Source organism: Rhinatrema bivittatum, chromosome 6 (assembly GCF_901001135.1).
Source record: "Rhinatrema bivittatum chromosome 6, aRhiBiv1.1, whole genome shotgun sequence".
Classification (NCBI taxonomy): domain Eukaryota; kingdom Metazoa; phylum Chordata; class Amphibia; order Gymnophiona; family Rhinatrematidae; genus Rhinatrema; species Rhinatrema bivittatum.
The window spans coordinates 265,507,839-265,531,178 of NC_042620.1; the positions used below are offsets into that span (position 1 = coordinate 265,507,839).

Genomic DNA, 23,340 nt, shown 5'->3' on the forward strand with positions numbered 1-23,340 from the left:
TTGGAAAGTACATTCTGTGGTACTATAAGAAGCAAGGTGAAAGGTTTCCCCATCAGAAGATCTAGAAGAGTAATCTCCACCCCCCCCCCCCCCCAACCAAATAAGAACCCTTAAGCCTATGGATAGACTGGCAGAGCACACCAAGGCTACACAAGTAACATCTCCAATGCTCAACATGTACATCCTGACTTCTAATTATAACATGAATAGTAAAAATAATTATCATTCTTGGAGTAAGCTGGAGAATAGTGACCACAATAAATGCGTTACCTTTGTTGATGTAGAGGCCAGAGCACTGAGACAAGAACAGTTATGTAGACCTTATGTTTGAGTCGACTATCATATTTCTTCTGGAATGCAATACTATAGAAAATACCTACTCAATTTAGAATCAATATCCTGTTAAAGAAAGTGGACTGGAGATTTAACAAAATAAAATGTAAAGGAATATACCCACCTCAGCTTGTTTGCACCATATGCTGATGTTCTTACGCTGGGCTTTGGTGAAATGGTCCCACGCCTTTTGTTTGGAGGCAGAATGGTATACAGCTACTATCTGTTCAACTGTAGTGTCAAATCGATGATCATATCAGACCCAGAATCATCCAGAGAGGGCAATCGAGAGAAGTAAAGGAGTAAAAGAGAGGAATCAGGAAGATGGGTTTTGCTAATCCATTTCTTATGACACGGTGCTGTGCTGGGGCCATGTTCAGCCATACGTAAGGATCCCGTGCACTCAGATTCCCAGACAAGGAATATGAGAGAAGAGGGGAGAGAGAGAATTCAATGGCAAAAAAATGGAGTTTTTGTAAATATTTTCCTCTGTGGTATGTTAGATTATAATGCAAGAAAGGAAAAGCCCATAATTTAAAATTCAGTTTTGATATTTGTGTACACAGTTTCCAGGTAATTTTACCAGAAGAATAGTTTCCTGCTCCTTATCAACATTACATTAAAAGTACACAGAGACCCTGGAGCAAGAGCCCTGAAGTTATCACGGTCCTTTCCACAGCTTCATTCTCAAAGCACAGCGCCATAATATGACCATTATAACACACCACAGGCAACCTCAAAGGTTAGTCTTCATTCCCTGTGCTGAGAACTTGAGACTTGTTTTGTCTTGCTCACAAGTAAAAGCAGCTCCTACAATAAACTGAGGATCAATCTTTATAACTGCTTTTATGTCAATATTTTATGAATATATTTTGAAAGAAAATAAAACTTGTGGAAAAAGGTGGAATATCAAATATCTATAAATAAATAATAAAGACTATTTCGATAGCCAGTTCAGGAGCATGGGTATTAATCTGGAGCTATATCATGTCCTTTGTTTAATGATAATTTACATTATAGTGCATGTTGCTTATGTACTTGTAGCTTTATTTTTCACAATAAGCAGCTTTTTTCAATAAATTCTAGGAGCAATTGTCAGGTCTTCTGATAAGCACCAAGGACATGAAATCAAATTTCCATACACTGAGAATGTTGACATAACCACAAGTAAATGTTCCTGGTGAGTGTTCTGAGTGTGTGTTATAATGAGGGATAGTTAACACTTCCAATAGGCTCCTTGCTCCCTCTCTGATACTTACCGTACCCTGAATTGTGTAGGCATCTTACTTCTCCTTTTGCATCTAAAACCAGCTATTATTTTTACATTAAAGGGCCATCATTCAGTTCATTTTGGTAAAAAATAAAAAAATTATTCTTCACATAATTTCCTTGTTAGCAACTAATAAAATTATTGCTGTCAGGTTTCATTGATTTTCCCTGCCATCAATCAGCACTCAAAGTTTCTGCACTGCTGTGTGGTCTGTCATAATACCTCTATTTGCATTTTATTTCTAAGTTATAAACATCACTCTGGGTGAAAAAGATGTGCTTCTGCTCAAAATGCGTATTGTTTTTATACAGAAATAATGCTAGAGGCTATTATAATATAAATACCAATAAAAAAAAAGAGCTGTACTAGCTCATAATGCATAAAAAATCTGTAATCAATGCAAACAAAACAATCATTATAATGCATTATAATGAGCTAGCAGAACTTTCATTTTACTGGGGAAAGTGTAGAGAAAAGGACTTCAAAATCCAGTTATATAGATTCTACCAGCTATCAACAATCATGTTATAGCCAAAACTAATGGGATTTAACTCTGTTTTGTTGGGAAATGACAGTTCAAACTAAATTTAAAAAACTATCACAATGAATTAGAGCTTTGGAATTGGTTACATGGGAATGAAGTCAAATAAGCTGTGTTTGGTGTCATTTTACACAATGGCTCAAAAAGCAAAAGTCGTTTACCTGTTTCTGGTCTTTTTCAAAGACAGTAGAATGTAAGTCCTCAGACTTGGATTGCCCAATAGCCACACAAGGCCTGTGCCTAAGGTAGCACAATTTTTAGGGCAGCAAAGTTTCTGTCCTTTCCACTCTGTGGGGCGGATTTTCAGAGCCCTGCTCGCGTAAATCCGCCCAAAACCGGGCGGATTTACGCGAGCAGGGCCCTGCGCGCCGGGAAGCCTATTTTACATAGGCCTCCCGGCGCGCGCAGAACCCCGGGACTCGCGTAAGTCCCGGGGTTCTCGGAGGGGGGCGTGTCGGGGGGCGGGCCCGGTCGGCGCGGCGTTCCGGGGGCGTGTCGGCAGCGTTTTGGGGGCGAGTACGGGGGCGTGGCTACGACCCGGGGGCGTGGCCGCGCCCTCCGTACCCGCCCCCAGGTCGCGGCCCGGCGCGCAGCAGGCCCGCTGGCGCGCGGGGATTTACGTCTCCCTCCGGGAGGCGTAAATCCCCCGACAAAGGTAAGGGGGGGGTGTAGACAGGGCCGGGTGGGTGGGTTAGGTAGGGGAAGGGAGGGTAAGGTGAGGGGAGGGCAAAGGAAAGTTCCCTCCGAGGCCGCTCCGATTTCGGAGCGGCCTTGGAGGGAACGGGGGGAGGCAGTGCGGCTCGGCGCGCGCAGGCTATACAAAATCGATAGCCTTGCGCGCGCCGATCCAGGATTTTAGTGGATACGCGCGGCTCCGCGCGTATCTACTAAAATCCAGCGTACTTTTGCTTGAGTCTGATGCGCAAGCAAAAGTAGGCTGATCGCGCTTCTTTTAAAATCTACCCCTGTGTGTAGGCCTCTAATTTAGCCATTGCTCTTCTTCCTCCCTCCAGACTTGACCTGATTCCCTCTTACCACTTCCTCTGCAGTGCTCAGGATTCCATTCTACTTGGCTATTAGCAGAAAACAGTGAGTGCAGGGATTGAGTGAGGTTGAGCCATTTGCTCACAGGCCCTGCTTCCCAATGCAGCATCCCAGAGAAGGCAGGGCCTTGAGTACTTGGGCTTGGCCTGACTCACTGCTCATGCTCACTAATCTCTGATAATGGCCAAGGAAGAATGGGTGCCCTAAGCTATGTGGAGGAGCAAATCAGAGGACTGCAGGGAGGAATGGCATGGGAATCAGGGGTTAATGGGGACGGGAAATCAGGAGTCTATGGGAAGACAGAGGTCAGGGGAAGGGGTAAGAGGCCAACAGGCAACAGTGGCTAGGGACAGTAAAAGTAGAAATCCATCCCTGTGAGTGTTCACCAATGGGTAACATCATCTGAAAGAGCCTGATGCGGAAGATTTACATCAAGCTTCTAGAAGCTTTTGGTGTGCTCAACTGAGTAGGTGTAGCATGTCTCGCGTCACACGGGCCACATCAGTTCTTTCATAGCTATCACAGTGAACATGAAGAACCAACTCCAAGGGGATGCAAATGGGTTATGTGAGGACTTGCAACCTGCTGCCCTCAGAGAACACCTGTTACAGTTAAGCAACTTTTGCTTTCACAGAGGACAAGCAGGATGAAAAGTCCTCATTAATGGGGAATCCCTAACAGACTGCCCCAAACACAAAAGAGGGGCAAAAATACCACTAGAAAAAAAAAACGAGAAAAACTATTTTTAGTGGAACCTTCTATTTTCCTAACTTCTCCCCTCCTTTGTTTTTTAGGGGCAGCCTGGAAAGAAAGATAAAGGGCCGAGGGAGCATGGAGTTGGATTCTACATCTCAAAAAGACTCCGCAGGACAGACTGACCAAACCTACTGTTGCATCTGCAGTCTTTGTAAAAATAGTCAGATATTAATGTGTGGAGAGAACTCCATTTTGCAACTTTGCAAATCTCCTCCATGAAAGCTGATCTCAGGTGGGCCATGTTTCTAACAATATGAGCCTCAACATGCCCTACTAGATTCAGACCTACCTAGGCATAAGAGAAGGTGATACAATCTGCTAGATAATTAGAAAGAGTGTGCTTGGCAATAGCAGTTTCTGTCTTGTTGGAGTCAAATGAAACAAAAAAGCAGGGTGGCCTTTCTAAGGGCTTCAGACCAGATAGAAAGCCAAGCTCTTTTGCAATCCAAACTGAGAAACGCTTGTTCACCTTTGCGGACATGTGGTCTAGGGAACAATATTGAAAGGATAATTGACTGGTAAAGGTAGAATTCTGACACTACTTTAGTCAGGAACTTAGGATGTATGTTCAGAACCACCATGTTATTAAATACAAAAACTTAGTATAAGGTGGATAAATCACTAGGGCCTGAAGCATCCACCACTAAAAATATGACCTTCCAGGTCAAGTACTTCAGCTCATAGGAGGCCAGAGGCTCAAAAAGAGCTTCAATCAACTGGGTGAATACCATATTAAGGTTCCATGACAAAGCAGGAGGCTTGATCGGAGACTTCAACTGAAGAAAACCCTGCATAAATGGAATAACCAAAGGCTATACAGAGATGGGTTTCTTTCTACTTGGTGGTGATAAGCATCAATTGCATTATAATGAACCCCAGAGTTAGTCTTCAGACCAGATTCTGAAAAATGCAGAAGGTATTCAAACTGTTTTTGGGTGGATCAGAAGAAAGAGTCCAAGGAGTTTTCTTCACACCAGAAGGCAAACTTCCATTTCAAACCGTAAGATTTCCTTTTGAAATCCTTCCTAGAAGCCAAAAAAATAAGAGATCCATTTTCAGATAGGTTCATGGAATGCAATGCTACCCTCTCAACATCCAGGCTGTGACAGCTAGAGAATTAATGTTGGAATGATGCAACATTCCCCAGTTCTGACTGATGAGATATTGGGAATTCCTCAACTGATCAGATTCCTGATTGACATCTCCCACAGAGGTGGAAATCAAATTAGTCTTGACTGATAGGATCATAGTTGCCTGGTTTTTTCTGAGTTTTAGCAGGGTTCTAGCTACAAGAGAAACTGGAGGATAAGCATGCATAAAACGCTCTTCCCAATTTAGGAATAAGGAATTTGAGGTTAGTATACCATTTGCCTCACTTCTGAAGCAGATGTTCAGATCCTTTCAACCCAGTTGAGATGCAAACAGATCTACCAAGGATGTACTTTACTCATACAGTATCTGGTTTGCCACATATCCCTATCCAGGGACCAATTGTGAGGCTCCAGGACCCGACTCAGTCTTCCCCCCAACAGGAAGGTTCTTCAGCATGGATACTGATGATATGGTATACCTTCCTCGATCTAGTCAAAACAACATCCCAGCTAGGATGCTGGCTGTGGCTTTGGAGGCCCTCTGCTATTAGAGATGAGAGCAAGGTCCCTGTTGTCTACTGGTGGTTCCAGAGCATTACGCTGCTCCTAAGAGAGATGCTCTGACAAATCCTTTACAACCTTTCAGAATGTTTTGCATATATTGCCTTATAAATAGCTGGTAAGAAGCTATGTGGCCATTAAGCATAGATCCATAGTAAATCTTTCTCTCAATAAGATCAAGCGAATGGGCATCTTTCCCTGGGGGCACAGAAGAATGGGTCCAGACCTTTAGGCTTTTGTCAGAGCAGATTCGATCATAACTGACTGATGAAGTAGTGGCTGTTTCTTGAATCCAGGAGTCTTTTGGATGCAATATATTAGATATGCCTTCTTATATACTGAAGACACAGAAAGAGGGCTTTCCCACCTTCTCATCTGTGACTCCTGAAGGATCTTGTGACAGGGCACTGCCACGATATCCTTGGTGTGATGCACAAACTAGAGGATATCAAGCATTTTGGACCTGGACTCTTACTTCTACAAATCAAATGGAATGGCTTCTGCCATTCTTTTAAGGATTCAAATTTTATTGTTCCACAGTAACTCAAAACAATAAGATGTACAAATTGATGCAAGTATATTATATAGAGAGTTAATGAGATTTTTTCTACAGTTTACCCTTATAACAATCATCAACAGAACTGAAACATACATCAAACCACTGCCATAAAAACAGTACTGCTGATCATCAGCAGAGAAGGAACATAGGTCACTTGGATCAAAAATAAAAAGGTAAAAAAAAAAGAAACCAGAGATAAAGGATGCAGATCCCTGATGAGTCAATCAGAAAAGTAAACATCATTCAGGTCTTCTCTGGAAGAAGTTTTATAGTATCAGCATATAGAATGTATTTTAAATTTAAGGGGGGAGACTATTTGCCTACCTACAGCTAAACCAATATATACTTGCGAAACAAATAACCAGTCTCGCAGAGAAAGCGATAAATGGGTCATAGAGCCTGTAATTTAAAAAATTTAAACCTCCCTCTTTGAGAGGTACCATTAATCTTGATATAGTTAATTTGGGTTTTTTCTTTTGCCAAATAAATTTAGAGCACAACTGGTTAAGAAGTAGTACGTCTTTCATAGGTTGAATTAGCCATTACATGTGTGGGTGACTTCATCCTGCGGCACAGAATGGATTTGTCTCTCCAAGCTGTATAGCTCTGAGCTCTACTGAGCATGTGTGAGAATTCCCAGGTGGGCATTGTTACTGACTGAGCCTCCTCAGTCAGTAACAGAACTAAATGTAGCTGTATAGTCAGTTCTTCAGGGAGGTGGGTGGATATTCTATGGCTAATTCATCCTGCTACCTACAGAAAATTCTGTTTGCAGTAAACAAACATGCTTTTTCTGTTGCTAAGCAGGCTGAATTAGCCATTACATATGGGGAGAGTCCCAAGCTGAATGTTGCAGCAGAGCGATTACTTATTAATCAACCTGGACTCCACAAAGGAGAGTGGACTACAGCGATAATAGGTTTCACAAAACTGTTTGTCCAAATCTACTGTCAGACTGAGACGTTATCAAGATAGTAAAGGAACATGCACATGAATGTGTGGACTGAAGACCATATTGCAGCTTGGGGTATTTTTCGGACATGAGCAACAGAGGAAGCCATGGCTCATACTTGATGAGCCTTAACTGAATCTGCTAGCTGAAGTCCTGCTAAGTCATAGCAGTAATGGATGCAATCAACTATTCAATTGGATAAAGTCTGCTTGGCAACCGCTATTCCTAGGTGATACAGGTTGTATGAGATGAAAAGCTGGTTAGCTTGATGATGAGGTTGAGTACATCTTTTGTAATATGCTAAAGCAGTTTATATGGAGGGTTCTCTCGCCCTCAAATGTATGGGTCCTTGGAAAGAAAGTAGGTAGAATGACAGATTGATTGTTTATGAAAAGCTGAAACTACTTTCGGTAGGAACTTCGAGTGGGCTCTGAGAACCACTCTGTTACAATAGAACTGCAGATATGGAAGATAATGGATGAGAGCTTGGGAGTTCCACGAAACCTCTTGCTGAGGTGACTATAATGAGGAAAAGAACTTTCCAAATAAAAAAGGATTCAAAAGGAGGCTTCATCAACAGAGATCCAAATTTAGAACCCACGAAACAGAAGGCTTCTGTTATCAGGGGTTTTATATGCCAGAGACCTTTCATGAACTGAGATATGAGCAGATTCATGGCTTGCTATCCAAAAAGGTGAGGTAAGCGGCTATGGCGCTCAGATGTACCCTCACTGAGGCAATGAGGAGGTCTGAGTTAAGAGGTGAAGCAAGTATTTTAAAAGTTGTGAAGGCCCACATGAAAAGAAGTTACAGTCAAGTTGATGATATCAGATGGAGAACCTTTTCCTAGATGAGGGTTTATAGACAAAACTAATATGTCTTCAGTCTTGGATGGTAAGTGGAGATTTGCTATTACTGAGCACTCAACATCCAAGCTGCGAGTTTGAGGGCTGAGAGGTTGAGATGAAAGAGCATCCTGTTGCCTTGACTTAGAAGAGAAAAGGTCTAAATCTAAACTTATGGCAGGACTGCTCAAAAACTTGACTAGATATGCATACCAAACTTGTCTGAACCATACCAGTGTCTTCACTCCACTTGGATCCCATCCAAGGAAGTGACTCGACTCCCAAAGACACTTTCTGGCCTTCCGCCAGCCAGACACTTGCTAGGGGCTATTAGGTCATGCTCTCCCCTCTCATTAGGGTTGCCTCAAATACGACCATTATCAGCCCCCACTGTGCCCTTTGCCCAGTATCCACTGCAAGTCCTTCAAAGGAGTCCTTCTGTTGCTCCAGGTTCCACTTCTCCCCCAGCTGGACTCTCTGGATTTTATTTGGGAGTTCCTGAGAAGTCTTTCATCTTTTCCCGTTTTGAAGTTGTCTTCTGACTCCTCTATGCCGATTTCAATTGCAGCAGCGCTTTCTAACCATTCTGCAGTTGTTGCATCTGGGTATTCTGCAGTGCCTCTCTCTGGCCCTTTCATGGTGCCTTTCTCAGGCCAATCTGTGCTGCTTCCAACAGGACACTCTATATTGCCTCCTTCAGATCAGACTGTAATGCCTCCCCTCTCAGGCTAGGCTGTAAAGCTCTATCTGGCATTCATTCCTTTCACTGCCTTCAACTCTTCCTATTCTTGCAATCCTTGCTCTTCTTTCACCACCTGTACTAACAGTGTGTTCACTGGTTCCATGACAGGTTTTCTTGTCACACCATCCCCACTTGATGTTTTTAACTTCCTCTGAACTTTTGTCCCTTTGTAGTTTTTATTTGTATTTTTTAATTTATTTAGATTTTTTATATTCCGCTTTTCGCACTTTTTTTTTAAAGCAGCAGACATGTAACTCAAGAGGCTACCATGTCTTCTCTGCTTCCAGCTGTAGTGAGCCCTTGCATGGTCTTACTTCTGGCAGGCTGGCAGTTAGGAACACACCTATTGCTTCCCATTCCTTCCAAGCACATGCCCAAGCAGTCTGATGCTTTATGGAACATTCTTGCAGCTGTTTCTGTCCTTCAAGAAGGCTTTGAAGCAGAGCTTGCATTTCTTGCTCAGTCATGCTTTCCCACAGACAAGGCTTCTTTGAGCTCTAGTGCAAGCAACTCTCTTGCTGCTAGAGGACCACACTCTGTGCAAATACATAGCAACTGGAAACTTCACTTTCTGCAGAGACCATGTCCTATTTCTAGACAGTCTGCCCCCACTCTTTTTTTTTACCTTTTAACAGAGAGAAAAAAAAGAAAGGAAAAAAAGAAAACAAACCCTGTTTATCCAGCAACTAACTCACTTTGTGTCCTTGTATTAAGCAAGTGGAGCTTTTCTCCTTACTTACAAACAAACCTTCACAGCTAATGTTCCTTTCAAGCCCCAACACCATTTTGTGTTAAGCTAAAAAAAAATGTGTGGCCTCCCTGAACCACAGTCTTAAAGTCCTTATTAGTTTGTGCACACTACAGCATTGCACCATCATACATTTTCTTTTCTTCTCTACTTTCTTTCCTCTCCTGGAAACTTGGATTTCACTCTGTGCAAAGCAGAGAGCAGAAATCCTGAACTGATATCATATGTGGGGTAGCCGAGAAAAACTTCATAGGCTAGAGGCACAGACTCCACCCTTTCTTCATGCACTTTCAACTTCATTATGACAATTAGTATACAAAGAATAGCAGGCTACCTATCTTCTAGCTTCCACCAGAAAAGGATCAGGAGCTGGCTTCTCCTGGAGACGTGGAACAACCTGTTCCTAAGCTGGGCTCCTCCTCTTATCCTGCTCAGCAGGATCTGTCCACTATGGGTTTTAAGGTGGATCCCCCACAGGTTAAGGAGGGGTAGAAGGTCCCCTCCTTTACAGAGAGAAATCAGTGGAAAAGCATACATGAGTCTTTGGCCCCAGTTGAGCAGGAAAGTGTCCTGTGTCAGTCTGTGATTGCTTGGTAGAATGGAACAAAATTGATTTAATTTTGTGTTTTGCTGTGATGCAAACAGGTCTAGTGATGATAGATCCCAGAAGTCAAACAATCTATTTGCTTCTGATTGCTGCATATACTATTTGTGAGATCAAAATATTCTGCTGAGATGATCCACTATGATGTTGGAGACACCTGACTGATAAGTCACCTGCAGGGTTCCTTGATGATGTTCTGCCCAGTTCCAGAGATCTTCAGTGCCTCTTGGCAGAGAAACCACTGCTCTGTTCCTTGCTGTTTGTTGACAAAGAGCATGGCAACTTGATTGTCTGTTTGGATCGGATAGTCTGTTTGTGGAGGAAATGCGTGAACGTGGTGAGAGCGTGCCATATCACTGTGATCTCCACGTTATTGATTTGGAAAAGAGATTGGAGTGGCAAACAAAGATCTTGGGTATGGAAGGACCCCACATAGCTCCCCAGTTTCTGGTTGAGTGTCTGGTGTAAGGATGAGTTGATGGGGACACAACTGGAGAAATAACTTCCTGGAGCACATGAGGGCGCAACTACCATTGCAATTCCTGTGCCATAGGTGGTGGTATCTGCACTACTGAAGACAAGGATAAGTGAGCTGAATCCACTGAGATATGAGACCCTACTGGACCTGTTGTATGTGAAGGTAGTTAAAGGAACTACGAATATGGCTGCTAGGAGCTGCCTGGCAGTGGACCTTGAATTGGAAAAATGTACTGGATGAGAAAAGCAAGATTGTCCTCCTTTCGTTGGGCAGGAGTGTCTTCTGAAGAACCTATGAACTGCAGGGTCTGAGTAGGTTCCAGATTTGATTTCTTGAAATTAATAAGAAACTCTAAACTCTGAAGAAGACATATGGTCATGCCTAGAGAGTAGAGAACTGCTTTTTGAGAATTTGCCATGATCAGCCAGTTGTCTAGATATGGGAAAACCTGAATCCCCTAGTGATGAAGGTTTGCTGCCACCACTGCAGGCATTTGGTGAATACTCTGGGTGTAGAGAAAATGCCAAATGGAAGGACCTTGTATTGGCAGTGGTACAAATCTACTTGGAACCGCAGGTAACACTAAGGGGCCAAGTGGATTGGAATGTGAGTATAGGTGTCCTTGAGATCCAGGGCACACATCCAGTTGCCCTGTTGAATTAATTGGAGAATTGTCCTTTGGCAGTTCAACTTGAATTTATTTTATTTATTTATTTGTTTTTGTATACTGACATTCAACAATAGTCATCACATCGGTTAACATATAATAAAATAGTAGGAAATACATTGTACAGGATAAGAGAGAAAATTAACAGATATAGAAGGAAAATAGAGAAAGAGAAATAATTAAACTGAATTTAGGAAATAACTCGTGAGACGAGATAATTTAGGAGCTGGGGTTTCAAGGTGTCAGGATCGCAAGGTTCTTCTTGATTTTTGAAAATGAAGTGTAGAAGTCATCCAGTCGGTCTTATTGTTATATAGCACTTTATGAATTAGAGATAGAGTCTTGAATTGTATTCTGTAAAATATTGGCAACCAATGAAGATCTTTAAGCACTGGAGTAATATGATCCGATCTTTTAAGGTTACTAAGTAGACGTGCTGCAGCATTTTGTAAAAGTTGAAGAGGAGTAATGGTTGAAGCAGGCAGTCCAAGTAGAATTGAATTACAATAGTCTAATTTTGTGAATAGGAGGGCTTGTAAGGCTATACGGAAATCATGATGGTAAAGGAGTGGTTTAATTCTTTTTAGTATTTGAAGTTTATAAAAACCTTCTTTAATGATGTTATTAATGTGATGTTTACAGCAAAATTCCGAATCCAAAGTGATTCCAAGGTCTCTTACATTGAATAAAATATTTTTATTAAATGAAAAATTATTATGATGGATGTCATACTCAGGATTTACTGCAAATATAAAGTATTTCTGTTTTATTATGATTAAAGTTGAGGGATATTTGTGTTAATAATTGTATTGTATTAAGGTAAGAATTACTAAGGTTTAGCGTATTAGTAAGATTAGTATTTATTGGCAAAAGAATCTGAACATCATCTACATAAATATAATAGGTTAATTTAAGATCTGATAAGATAAGTTTATTGAGGAGTCACAGGACTAGAATCAATCACAATCTTCCAGACTTCTTGGGGATGAGGAAGTATCTGGAATAGAAACTCTGTTCATGTTTTGATGCAGGGAGGATTTCCACTGCTTGATGCTTCAGTAGAGAGTGTACCGCCATATGGATCTGTGGGAGATTAGAAAGATTTGGACAGGGCAGCGTATAGTGCAGAACAGATGGGGAGCCATATGAAATGCAACAGGTATCCATATCGCACAATGCTGAGGACCCAAGAGTCCTTGATTATTTGATGCCATTGGTCCAGAAAATGCTGAATATGAGCCGCTACCAGAAAATAAGGAAAGGGTTTGGTCGACAGTATCACAAACTGGGCCTTGATTTAAGCTTGGTCGGTTGTGTGGTTTTTGGCTGACGGTATTCCTTTTGTCTAGGTCTGGCCAGAAGTTGCTGTTGATGGTGTGCCGGAAGAGGCGAAAGTCGATATTGCTGAAAAATATGATATGGTCTTCTGTGAAATTAAGTTTGTTTATACAAATAGTATGGATGTCACAATGGAGCAGGTTGCTCTGGAACTAGGAAGAGGGATTGTACTGCTACATTCTGGTCTTTTATTTGCAAGTCCAAAATCACAAGGAATTGGAGCAAAGTACTGCACTCCAAATATATCAATGTCAAACGCCAAAGGAATGTAAAGAATTTAAAAGGTCCAAACTTTGAATTCATGCAAAGGAATTATTTTGTTTTATTTTCAATATGGCAACTCCATTGCTCAAATGCCAAACTGAAATTAGTTCTTTTTTAGGGTCCCCCTAAAAAAAGAACTAGGGGGGACCCTAAAAAAGAACTAATTTCAGTTTGCCATTTCAGCAATGGAGTTGCTGTATTGAAAATAAAACAAAATAATTCCTTTGCATGAATTCAAAGTTTGGACCTTTAAATTCTTTGCATTCCTTTGGCTTTTATTTGCAAGACCATTTCTTGGAGCCTCTCACCGAAGAGGTTGCCCCCTAAACATGGGAGGTCTATTAGTTTTTTATGGACATCCTGTTGGATAGAAATGGCTCTTAGTCACACCATACATCTTGCTCCATATGAGGTTGCAGAGGCACATGAAGCAGAATCAAAGGATTCACAGACAGAATGGAGAAAGTATCACACCATTTCCTCTGCATCCCAGAATGGCTGTAGGAAAGTATTTTGATTTGAAGAAGATAGGTACGGCTTGAGCTCTTGAACATAATAATGAATGTATTGCACCATGTAGAATTGATGGATAGTAATGCAGACGGACAGCATGATGCTCAGGAATGTTCTTTTGCCAAAACTGTCTAGAAATTTGTGATCTTTGCCTGTTGGGGAACTGGAATAAATGTGAGTCTTTGCTTTTTTCATAGCTGACTCCACTATGACATACTGTACCATGCCAAAACTGTGAGACTGTTGGCCTCGAAATTTGAGGTCCAGGTTTCTAGACATCAAAGGGCAAGATATGGGCATTTTCCATAATTTCAAGAGTGATGTTTTAAGAATGTCATGGACTGGTAAGGTGGCTGGTTTAGCTGGTGTATCTAGGATCTTGAGCAGACCTAGGAGTTGTTTTGTGGGTCTTTATCCTTGCAGACATGAAAACCTAATGCTACTGCCAACTTTTCAACAAACTTAGAACACGTGAGGTTTTCTGGAGGAGAAGACTGCTCCAGAAAATCCAGTAAGAGGATTCAACTGTATTCTAGTGGATTCTTCATCTGATCCAAGAGGTATTGGCTCACTCAGCTAGGTCTCCAATGCCCAAGAAGGGGAAGAGGAACGTGCCTCAATTTCAACAATTTCAATTATATCCCCTTCTCAGACATCTCTTTTTCTAAGCTAAAGAGCCCTAATCTGTTTCCTTTTTCTTCATAATGAAGCTTTTCCATTCCCTTTACCATCTTTGTCGCCATTCTGTACCTTATCTATGTCCACTGTGTTTTTTCTGACATGGGGGCAACTAGAACTGCACATAATAATATGGTCAACACGAGATTTTATACAAAGACATTATGATGATCTCAGTTTTGGTCTCTATTCCTTTCCAAATAATTCCTAACATGCTATTTGCTTTTTTGACCACCGCCACACACTGAGCTGAAGATTTCAATGTATTGTGCACAAGGACTCCGTGGTCTTTTTCCTGGGTGGTGAACATGGAACCCAGCATCATATACTTGTAGTTGGGATTTTTTCCTACATGCATTATTTTGTACTTATCCACATTAAATTGCATCTGTCATTTAGAAGCCTAGTCTCACAAGGTCCTTCTGCAGTTCTTTACAATCCATTGCCATTATATCAACTCAAAACAATTTTGTATCACTCGTTATTCCTTTCTCCAGATCATTTACGAATAAGCTAAATAGAGATCCCACAACAGGACAATGCCTCTGATCTCATGCCTTCTGAAAATTCAAATACACAATATCAATCAGTTCACCTTTGTCCGTGTGCAGCCGACTACACGAGGGCATCGATGCCCAAGAGCTTGGCCAGGTTCACCACCCAGCCGAGCTCTTGCAAGAGGGAGATCACTTTGCGGGTCACTAGGCAGCTCTTTTCTAGAGACTTGGCCTGAATCAGCCAGTCGTCCAAGCACGGATGTACCAGGATCCCATCCTTTCTCAACTCTGCCGCCACCACCACCACCACCATAACTTTGGAAAAAGTTCTGGGCGCAGTGGCTAGATCAAAAGGCAGCACCTAAAACTGATAATGGCATCCCAAAATCACAAATTGCAGAAAACATTGGTGCTCTAGTCAGATGGGAATATGCAAGTATAATTCAGACAGATCCAAGGTGGTCAGAAATTCCCCCGACTGCATGCTATTATCACTGAGTGCAATGTTTCCATGCAAAAATGAGTGACATGCAAAGGACGGCTAACCCCTTTGAGGTCCAGGATGGGACGAAAGGAGCCCTTTATCTTGGGTTAAATGAAATAAATGAAATATTGACCCGTATTTTCTTGAGACATGAGCACTAGAACCACAGCCTTCAGACTGAGGAGCCTTGACAATGCATACTCCACTGCGTGCTTCTTCTATGGGGAGTGGCAGGGAGATACTATGAACGCGTCCCAAGGAACACTGTGAAACTCCAGTGCATATTCCTCTCTATTAACCTCCAGGACCCACTGGTCCGATGTGATTTTGACCCACCTCTGATAAGAGAGAGAAAGAGGTGTCCTCTATCTCCTGTTCCCGGGGATGGGTCAGCAAACTTCATTGGGTGGCCCAGGAGTTTTTACTACCTGAGCCCGCACCCTGTCTGGGACGAATGGACCGAAACTTACCGAAAGGTCGAGTCCTTGAAAGGTTGCTCCTCTGTAGGGTCAAAAACGCTTGGATCTCCTAGCACGACCTCTCATGCCAAAGGAGTGCCATGTCTGCTTCTTATACTCCGGCAACTGAAAAACTGGGAATTCGTCCCATTTATTGGCCAGGTTCTCCAACTCGCTCCCCAAAGAAGAGAAAGCTTTTAAAGGGCAATTTTGTAAGGTTTGCCTTGAAAGTCACATTGGCCAACCAATTTCTCAACCAGAACTGATGACTGGCCACTATTACCGAAGCTACCCCTCTGGCTGATATGTGGACCAAATTGCAGCCCACATCTGCCAAAAAAGGAGGCTGCTGGCTCCATAACTTTTCTGGCATTCACTCCAGATTCATTAACTTCCTGAGAGAGAAGTAAGCAAGAGCGGGCCTCCAGGGAACAACAAGAAGCTATTTGTAAGGTCACTGCCACTGCTTCAAATGCTTGCTTAAGGATGGCCTCAATTCTTCTATCGTGCACATCCTTCAAGGCCGCTCCTTCTTCCACGGGGACAGTTGCCCGCTTGTAGATGGCACAGACAAGCGCATCCATTTTCAGAAAATACAAACGCTCTCTTGCCACTAGATCCTGAGGGTACAGGCCTTCCAAATCTCTGTGTGTTGGAAAGGCTTCCTACCCTGATATACTGGAAATTAACATTGGTGCAGTGAAACCCAATGTTAGGGCTCCTCCGCCAGCTGTTTTTAAAAGTTTCCTTCAAGGAACCTCAGTCTGTGTAAGGCCACTAAATGCACCAATGCCCATTTTTTTTGATCCAAGGTCTCCTGGATCATTCTGTCCAGTTCTTCCTCAAAAACTGACTATGCCAATACCACACGGAAAGCAGAAGGAGAGGTTGTAATGTGGTTCTTCCCCAGGCACACATTTATTAAGGGGCTCCATGATAGACATGATGCATTCACACTAGGGACAATTATTGAACCAGCTGGCCTTTTTCATTCTCTGGAACACTGGTCGAAAACCAACAAGGCAAAATTAAATGGCTTGACTTTAACAAAAAAAACAAACAAACCTGACCAATGCCACTCAATGCACCAATGTCGGTGCACATGGCAGATGATGAAAAATAAAGAAAACTTGATATAGATCAATAAAATCTATCTAGTGAGACTAAGCGGAACCATGAGATCTGTGCAAGAATTCAGGATTTTAAGAAATTGTTCTCACCAAGAGAATGTGAGACAGAAGTACACCAACCATGGGGTTCTAATGAAAAATGAAAACAGAGGTGGCCCCATGGAATGCGGTGACAAGGGTCATGCAGCACATGATTACCCAAGTGTGCCAAAAGCTTCTAGAAGTTTTGATGTAAATCTTCTGCTTCAGGCTCCATTAGACGATGTCATCTACTGGTGAGGACTTATTCTACTTGCCCTTGGAGAAACAGTATTGTAATTGATCACTTGTGGGCCACAAGGACAAATGTACAATGCTGCCAGATGGTATAGATATTGAAGTCAAATCAGTGATATTAAAAAATATTCCCCATTGGCTTCAATATCAAAATTCAAAAAAAATATTCATGAGTTGCTGAAAACTCCTAGGTGGTTTCAAGGGCTGGTACTGTACTCTTCGATTATGCAATGACTTAGTGCATCAAAATCAGGCGATGGATCATCTGTAAATCACATGGATCATTTCGGACTCATGTCAGTGTATACTTTCCAGGATTTATATGGTTATAATACATATCTACAACTAATAAGTGTGGGTTGGGAAAGTATGATACTAGGTTACACTTGTGCCTCTACTTCTAGAGTGTGAGTAATTTTGAAATAGGTTCTGGGTCTTTAAAATTCTACAGATCAGCAGAATTAGAAGAGTAATATAAAAGGAAAGATGGGAAGGTAAAGCAAGGTTCTACAAGCCTCACCCACACATACTCTAATACACTAGTAAAGAACAGAGGAAGAATGCTGGAGGAAAGCAATTATGGTAAATATGCAATAAGGAAGAAGAAAGCAAGGGATGGACAAACTGAAGAACCAATGGAAAGAAGGAGAAACAGGGGAAAGATTCTTCAGTAGCTCATCCTACAACTAGGAATAAGTGTTAAGAATGTATTTCCAGGATTTACGTGCATAAATCATACTGTTAGCATTTTTATAGGGTCAACTACATTATTTTGCTATAGTGACTTTACAAAGCACATATAAAAGCAAATAGAATGATTTTTCTGAGGCATTCTCCTGTGTACTGATGGATCCTAAACCTTAAAGCCGGACACTGAAGGTAAAACAGGAACCAATGCTCAACAGTTTTCTGAACATCAGTCCCATATCTTCTTTAGAGCAGTAGTTCCCAAATCTGGTCCTTGATAACACTCAAGAGGCGTGGTTTTCAGAGTAATCAAGATATGAAAAGTGACCCGACTCTTAGACCAAATGCATATAAACATACTTCATGAAAATCTGTTGCGCATACTCAAAAAATTAGACCAGTTGGGGATTCTCAAGCACTATACTTGGGAACCACTGTTCAAGTGTATTCCTGAGACCAAGGAACTATTCTCACTATAAATCACAGTAAAATTCTAAGAAATTTTCTGATGAATGGAATGACTCACCTTCCAAGAATTTGATCCACCAAGCAGATGGAACAGGACTTTATAAACAGGTTTCTGCATCTTACCTGTAATGATTCAATCTTGTATACTCCACCAGGGTGCAGGCTGAAAATATCTTACCTTATGTCTACGTTATACCAGGCAAATTATGCATACAGTGCTATACAGCCCACAACTAAATAGCATGAATTTGCAATAGAAGTTTGGAGGTTTCAAGTTCAAAGGATGAAGAATTATTATAAATGCTGTTGATTCACCTAAGGCATGAATCTTTAAAATTTTCCAGCAAAACGAGTATCCCACACTACATTAGAAACATGGAAATAAAGAAACCAATGGCAGTTACTGGCCCTCAACGCCCAATTATTTGCTCAATTTTCCTACCTATTGAAATAATGCAAATCCTACTTGGGTTCTATTAAAAACAGGTCTACATCTACATGCATGCAATGGGTTAAAACCAAGTCTAACTCAGCTTGTCTCCCTTAATATGAAGCTATATAGTCATCCTATCTCAAGAATATTTGAATTGCTAAATTGTTTTTGGCCTACAACCTAGAAGACTGTTCATGCATCCAACCTTACTGTGAAGAAAGGTGAAATTACCTCTTATGTGATAGTTTTGTTTTCTTCATTATAGTTAAACCAGTCCAGACGAACAGGTTATGCATGCCAAGCAGCAGATGAAGATAGAGATCGCAGGCTCACTGATGTCACTCTTTATATATATTTGTGCTGACACCAGCCTGTCAGTACTACTTTAACAAGCTAACTGTGGACAATCTTAATACCGTCAACCATATTACCAGTTTTTAGTTTAGTTTGTTTTTAACCAAGGACTTCCAGAAGAACAAGGAAGCAGAAATGAAGGAACAGTTGCCAACAGAACTCACCTGCAACGAAGTATAGACATCCAATGTGTATCCCATTTTCCAACAAGCCTACCCTTAACTCATCCCACCCCTCTCTCAGAACTCATCCTGTGTATATTACCTCCATTGCATGTGCCCCTCCCTCCCAAACGTGCATATTCGATTTTGCAACCACGCATCTGGCTTTCCCCTCTCCCCATTGTTTATAGCCTTATTCTCATTCTGTTAATTTACTCCCCAATGTTTTTGTTATAGCCATGTACTCCTACTGTTAATTTACTGTATTACACTATCTCATACTGTTAATTTTCTGTATTTACTCTTTCCTGTGAAATCCCTAACCTCCTTTAACTCTTGTTACCACAGTTCCAGTTTTTTGTAACTATTTTTTCCGGTTAACCTTGTTACTTGTAAACCGGCATGATGTACCTACGAATGTCGGTAGATAAAAAACCTTACTTTACTTTAACCAATGTCCATGTCCCAACAGGGTCTTGTTTCGAATCCTTGATGCTTCGTCAGGAGACACGTTGTTCTTGTCCAGTAGTTGGTAATATTCGGTGTTTCCTCTCGTTGGTGAGACCACAGGATGACTTTGCTAATGCTGGGAGCACTGGAGATATCCCTTAGCCTGTCAGAAGCTAAACTTCCTGCACCACATTTCTCTCTCCTCTAAGTCACAACTCCAGGAGTGGACTGTAGGTCTGGAGCCAATCCACCACATATCTTTTCTTGCTCCTTCTGGTCCACTATCTAGCCCCACAAACTCCCAGACAGGGGAGTAAAAAAGTCAGTGCAGGCTTCGGGAATTAACTTTCTTCAATAAATTGAAATTTAAATTATGACTGCACTTTGCTGTGATGCGTAAGGGAATGCACTATTGGCATCTGAACCCAGGATCCTCTGTATGCTAGGCAGGCGCTTTATTCAATGAAGCCACAGCTCCTGATCCTTCATAAATGCTTAAATTAGGCAGCCATGCCAAAGAAGCACATTTCCAAGAACAGAGGAAAGGCTCCCAACTGCTGTAATGAAGGCTGATAAGTTACTGTCCTGCTCCCTGGGAGAGCCCAGAAGAGACTCTGACTCCTATTAGAATGTAATCTATGGGTTAGGAATCAGTCCTGGCCCCTTTATCTTCTGCTGTACCACTGAACCAAAAATAAATGTTCAACAATAGAGAGGAAAATCCAGCTCCCTCTCACTCCCTCAAGGTCCCCAAGATATCTACCGCAGCTCCCATGGTGAGTACTTCACTGATGGGAGAAATACTTCAGTTGGTCCTATTAAAGGAAGTTCCCCGAAATGCCTGAATTGCTGTTCCAGAATAAAATCCTGTTACTCTGTACAAACATAGCAAGTCTTTCTCTGCACTCTCTACTGTTCAGCTTCCTTGTCTGCAACTGTTGCCAAGTATATGCCATTTCTCGCACTTTAAGCCAGCCGCTATTTCCCCTCTGCCAACAGACCCCGCCATGGAGATCAAGCACTCACTTCCCAGAAGGCTTCCCCTATGGTCCTGCACCAAGAAACAGTAGCTGCACAGCACAAGCCCTGGCAGATTTTCTTTTTTTTGTAGTTTATTACACAGTGGAGACCAAACAAAGGCTCAACTTATCTCTTTAAGAAAGAGAAAGGAGTTCACTGAAATGTAAATTTAAATTTAGGAAGCAGGAGAGGTGTAGCAAACAGAGCGTGGGGTAAAAGGGAGAACTGGGTAAAAAGACCAAATTAAACCCAGGTCCTATGAGCCACATTGGAAGCCCCCTGTCCTGGCACTTCTCAATCAGAGGAGGGATATCACATCTTTCACTGTGGGAGCTTCCTAAATTGATCCAAATGGGTCCAGGACTACCCTGAGGAATGGAGTCTTCTAATTTCACCTCAGAAGCAGTCCCCTAACATCTTAATCTATCCAAATTTCAGTCCACAGCATGGGATACTTGTCTACCATTTGCTGGAGATAGAGACTACTGGCAGGCTGTATAAAAGAGCACAGATGTATATAAGAGGTTACATCAGCGAGCTTGTTGATCTCAGTCTATCTCCTGGCCGGTGTGCATAAGCTGTTCATCTTGACTGGTCTGCTTGAATGAAGAGGAATATTTCCTTCCACCCTTCATATCATCAACCCTGTTAAAAATGCTTGCTTCAGGTGATTTATTTATAACTTTGAGGTATTTGTCTTATTCATCCAGGATCTACATATTTAGGTCCTTAAGTTGCATATCATAGGTTTATTGCACATTGCACCATTTTGGTAGCCCCCTGCTTTAGATTCACAATGTTCTCTCTATTCCTTGAAACAGACTACTTCAGATGAGGTCCCAGCAATCATTTGTAAGAGATGTGCTGATTATACTTCCTACTGTGTCCCACAACATCCTACTAACTCTCTCTTACTATCTTCTTCCAATGACGTGGTAACCCAGAAATCATCAGGTCTCATCTCCAGATTCATATTTGGTAGTCTTCAGTACTGAGTGACATATCAGTTTCTTACCATGGGGCCCTTGGTACCATCAATTTATCATCAAGGGGCTTTTGACAGCTATGTGCTGCTCAGTAAGACACACTTTGTTTTTGCAAAATAATTTAACAAGGGGCTCTTGCACATTACTATGAATACCTCAGTCCTCATTATTTACTGCTTCCCTCGGCCTTCTGCATGCAAATAGCAAGCTCCAATACTTTTTTCCATTAAATCTTAGCTGCCAAACTTTTGATCTCTCTTCAAGCTTTCTTTAAGAGCTCAGATTTTTTCTACTCCCTTAAGAGTTTCAACACCTACTGCAGATAATAAAGTCACCTGCAAAATGATACGCGAGAACACTGAACAAAACCACCCAGAACTGATGCGTGTAGCATCTCAGAGTCAATTCTGTTTACCATAAGAACAAGAATCTCTTTGAGAATCTCTAAAGATGATACTCACACTACACTAGAATCCCTGTTTGGATTACTATTACTTCCTGACACAGCGCTGCTACTCACATTACAATAGAATACCAGTGGGAATCACTAGTATTACTCAGCAGAGAGATGCTACTCACACTGCACTAAAATCCCTGATAGTGCAACCATGAAGCTTTCTTTAGCCACCTCCATTTCTTTCTCATGTAAAGCTTTTTCATTCATGAGCCTACGGATGTGGCTGTTTGCAGACTGAATCATAGTGTAGAAGTTGTTGGCAGTTCGGCGGTTCACTTCTCCTCTCTCTATCCAGGTCAACAAGGTATGAATAGCTTCCCGGAACTTGAAATCATCTGAATTACACAAAAGAAAAATTGTAACTTGTGAGCATCTTCAGTAATGTACAACTGTTGTAGTTTCATTGCTTGCTCTTTTATGCAATTAAAATCATGGTATGACATTATAATAATGGCACATGCAAATACTATATTACATATTATGCAATACTGTTTAAGGCTCCCCCTATTCTGTGCATTAAACAATTACTGACAAGGCAGATGCTGTATTATATGTTGGGTAATTACTGTTCCTAGATAGGTGGTGTATTGTGTATCACATAAATACAGCCACAAGCAGACAGTACTGTTTGCAATGTAATTACAGTTGCAAACAGGTATTTTTTTGTAATGAAGTGTCTTCATGTGCAATAGTAACACTTGAATAACGAACTACATAAGTAAGCTTTACAGTCACAAGCTCCAGTAATTGCTTATGTTACCATTTGAAGCTATGTAAAAGGTACACATACCATTTATATTTCTCTTACTGTTAGAGGAATGTCTTATCCAATTAAAAGGGAACATTTTACAAACAGCAATGCTATAAGAAACCTACCTGATCAGTATGAACCATTCACAAAACAGCTTGGGTTCGACAAACATAGTGTGTGTGTCTGTGTATGTGTATGTGTGTGTGTGTGTGTATGTAAGTAAGGGGGAGGTTCTTCATTCTGATACATAAGATTTATTGCCTTTTACACCAACTAGATTTTACTCAGAACCAGAAGGCCACTTTAGGATCTTGGAAAGCAAAATTGCTTACCTGTAATAGGTGTTATCCCAGGACAGCAGGATGTAGTCCTCACATATGGGTGACGTCACTGGACAGAGCCCTATCACAGAAAACGTTCTATCAAAATTTCTAGAAACTTTTGACTGGCACACCGAGCCCACTGAGCATGCCATAATCTCTCGAGCCACAGGGGTCTCCCTTAGTCTCGTTTGTAGCAATAAGCGTTAGCCAAAAATAAAATAATAAAACATATTGGACCCAACTCCGCGGGGTTGCGGGTGGGTTTCGTGAGGACTACATCCTGCTGTCCTGGGATAACACCTATTACAGGTAAGCAATTTTGCTTTATCCCAGGACAAGCAGGATGATAGTCCTCACATATGGGTGATTAGCAAGCTACAGGCTGAGTCATATTTGTTGTGGACCAACAGCATACAACTTG

The 23,340-nt window shown here is 41.6% G+C and overlaps 1 protein-coding gene across 4 annotated transcripts in view; it reads right to left on the reverse strand.

The window, feature by feature from the left end:
- Positions 1–23,340, reverse strand: part of ENOX2 (ecto-NOX disulfide-thiol exchanger 2) — a 292,330-nt gene that overhangs the window by 117,440 nt on the left and 151,550 nt on the right. For all 4 annotated transcript variants that reach the window (XM_029607117.1, XM_029607116.1, XM_029607118.1 and 1 more), the window contains 2 exons: positions 21,968–22,180; positions 458–564 (listed from right to left, as the gene is read on the reverse strand). In XM_029607117.1, coding sequence (XP_029462977.1) covers positions 458–564; positions 21,968–22,180 — 320 coding nt within the window. The remainder of the gene's footprint in view (positions 1–457; positions 565–21,967; positions 22,181–23,340) is intronic.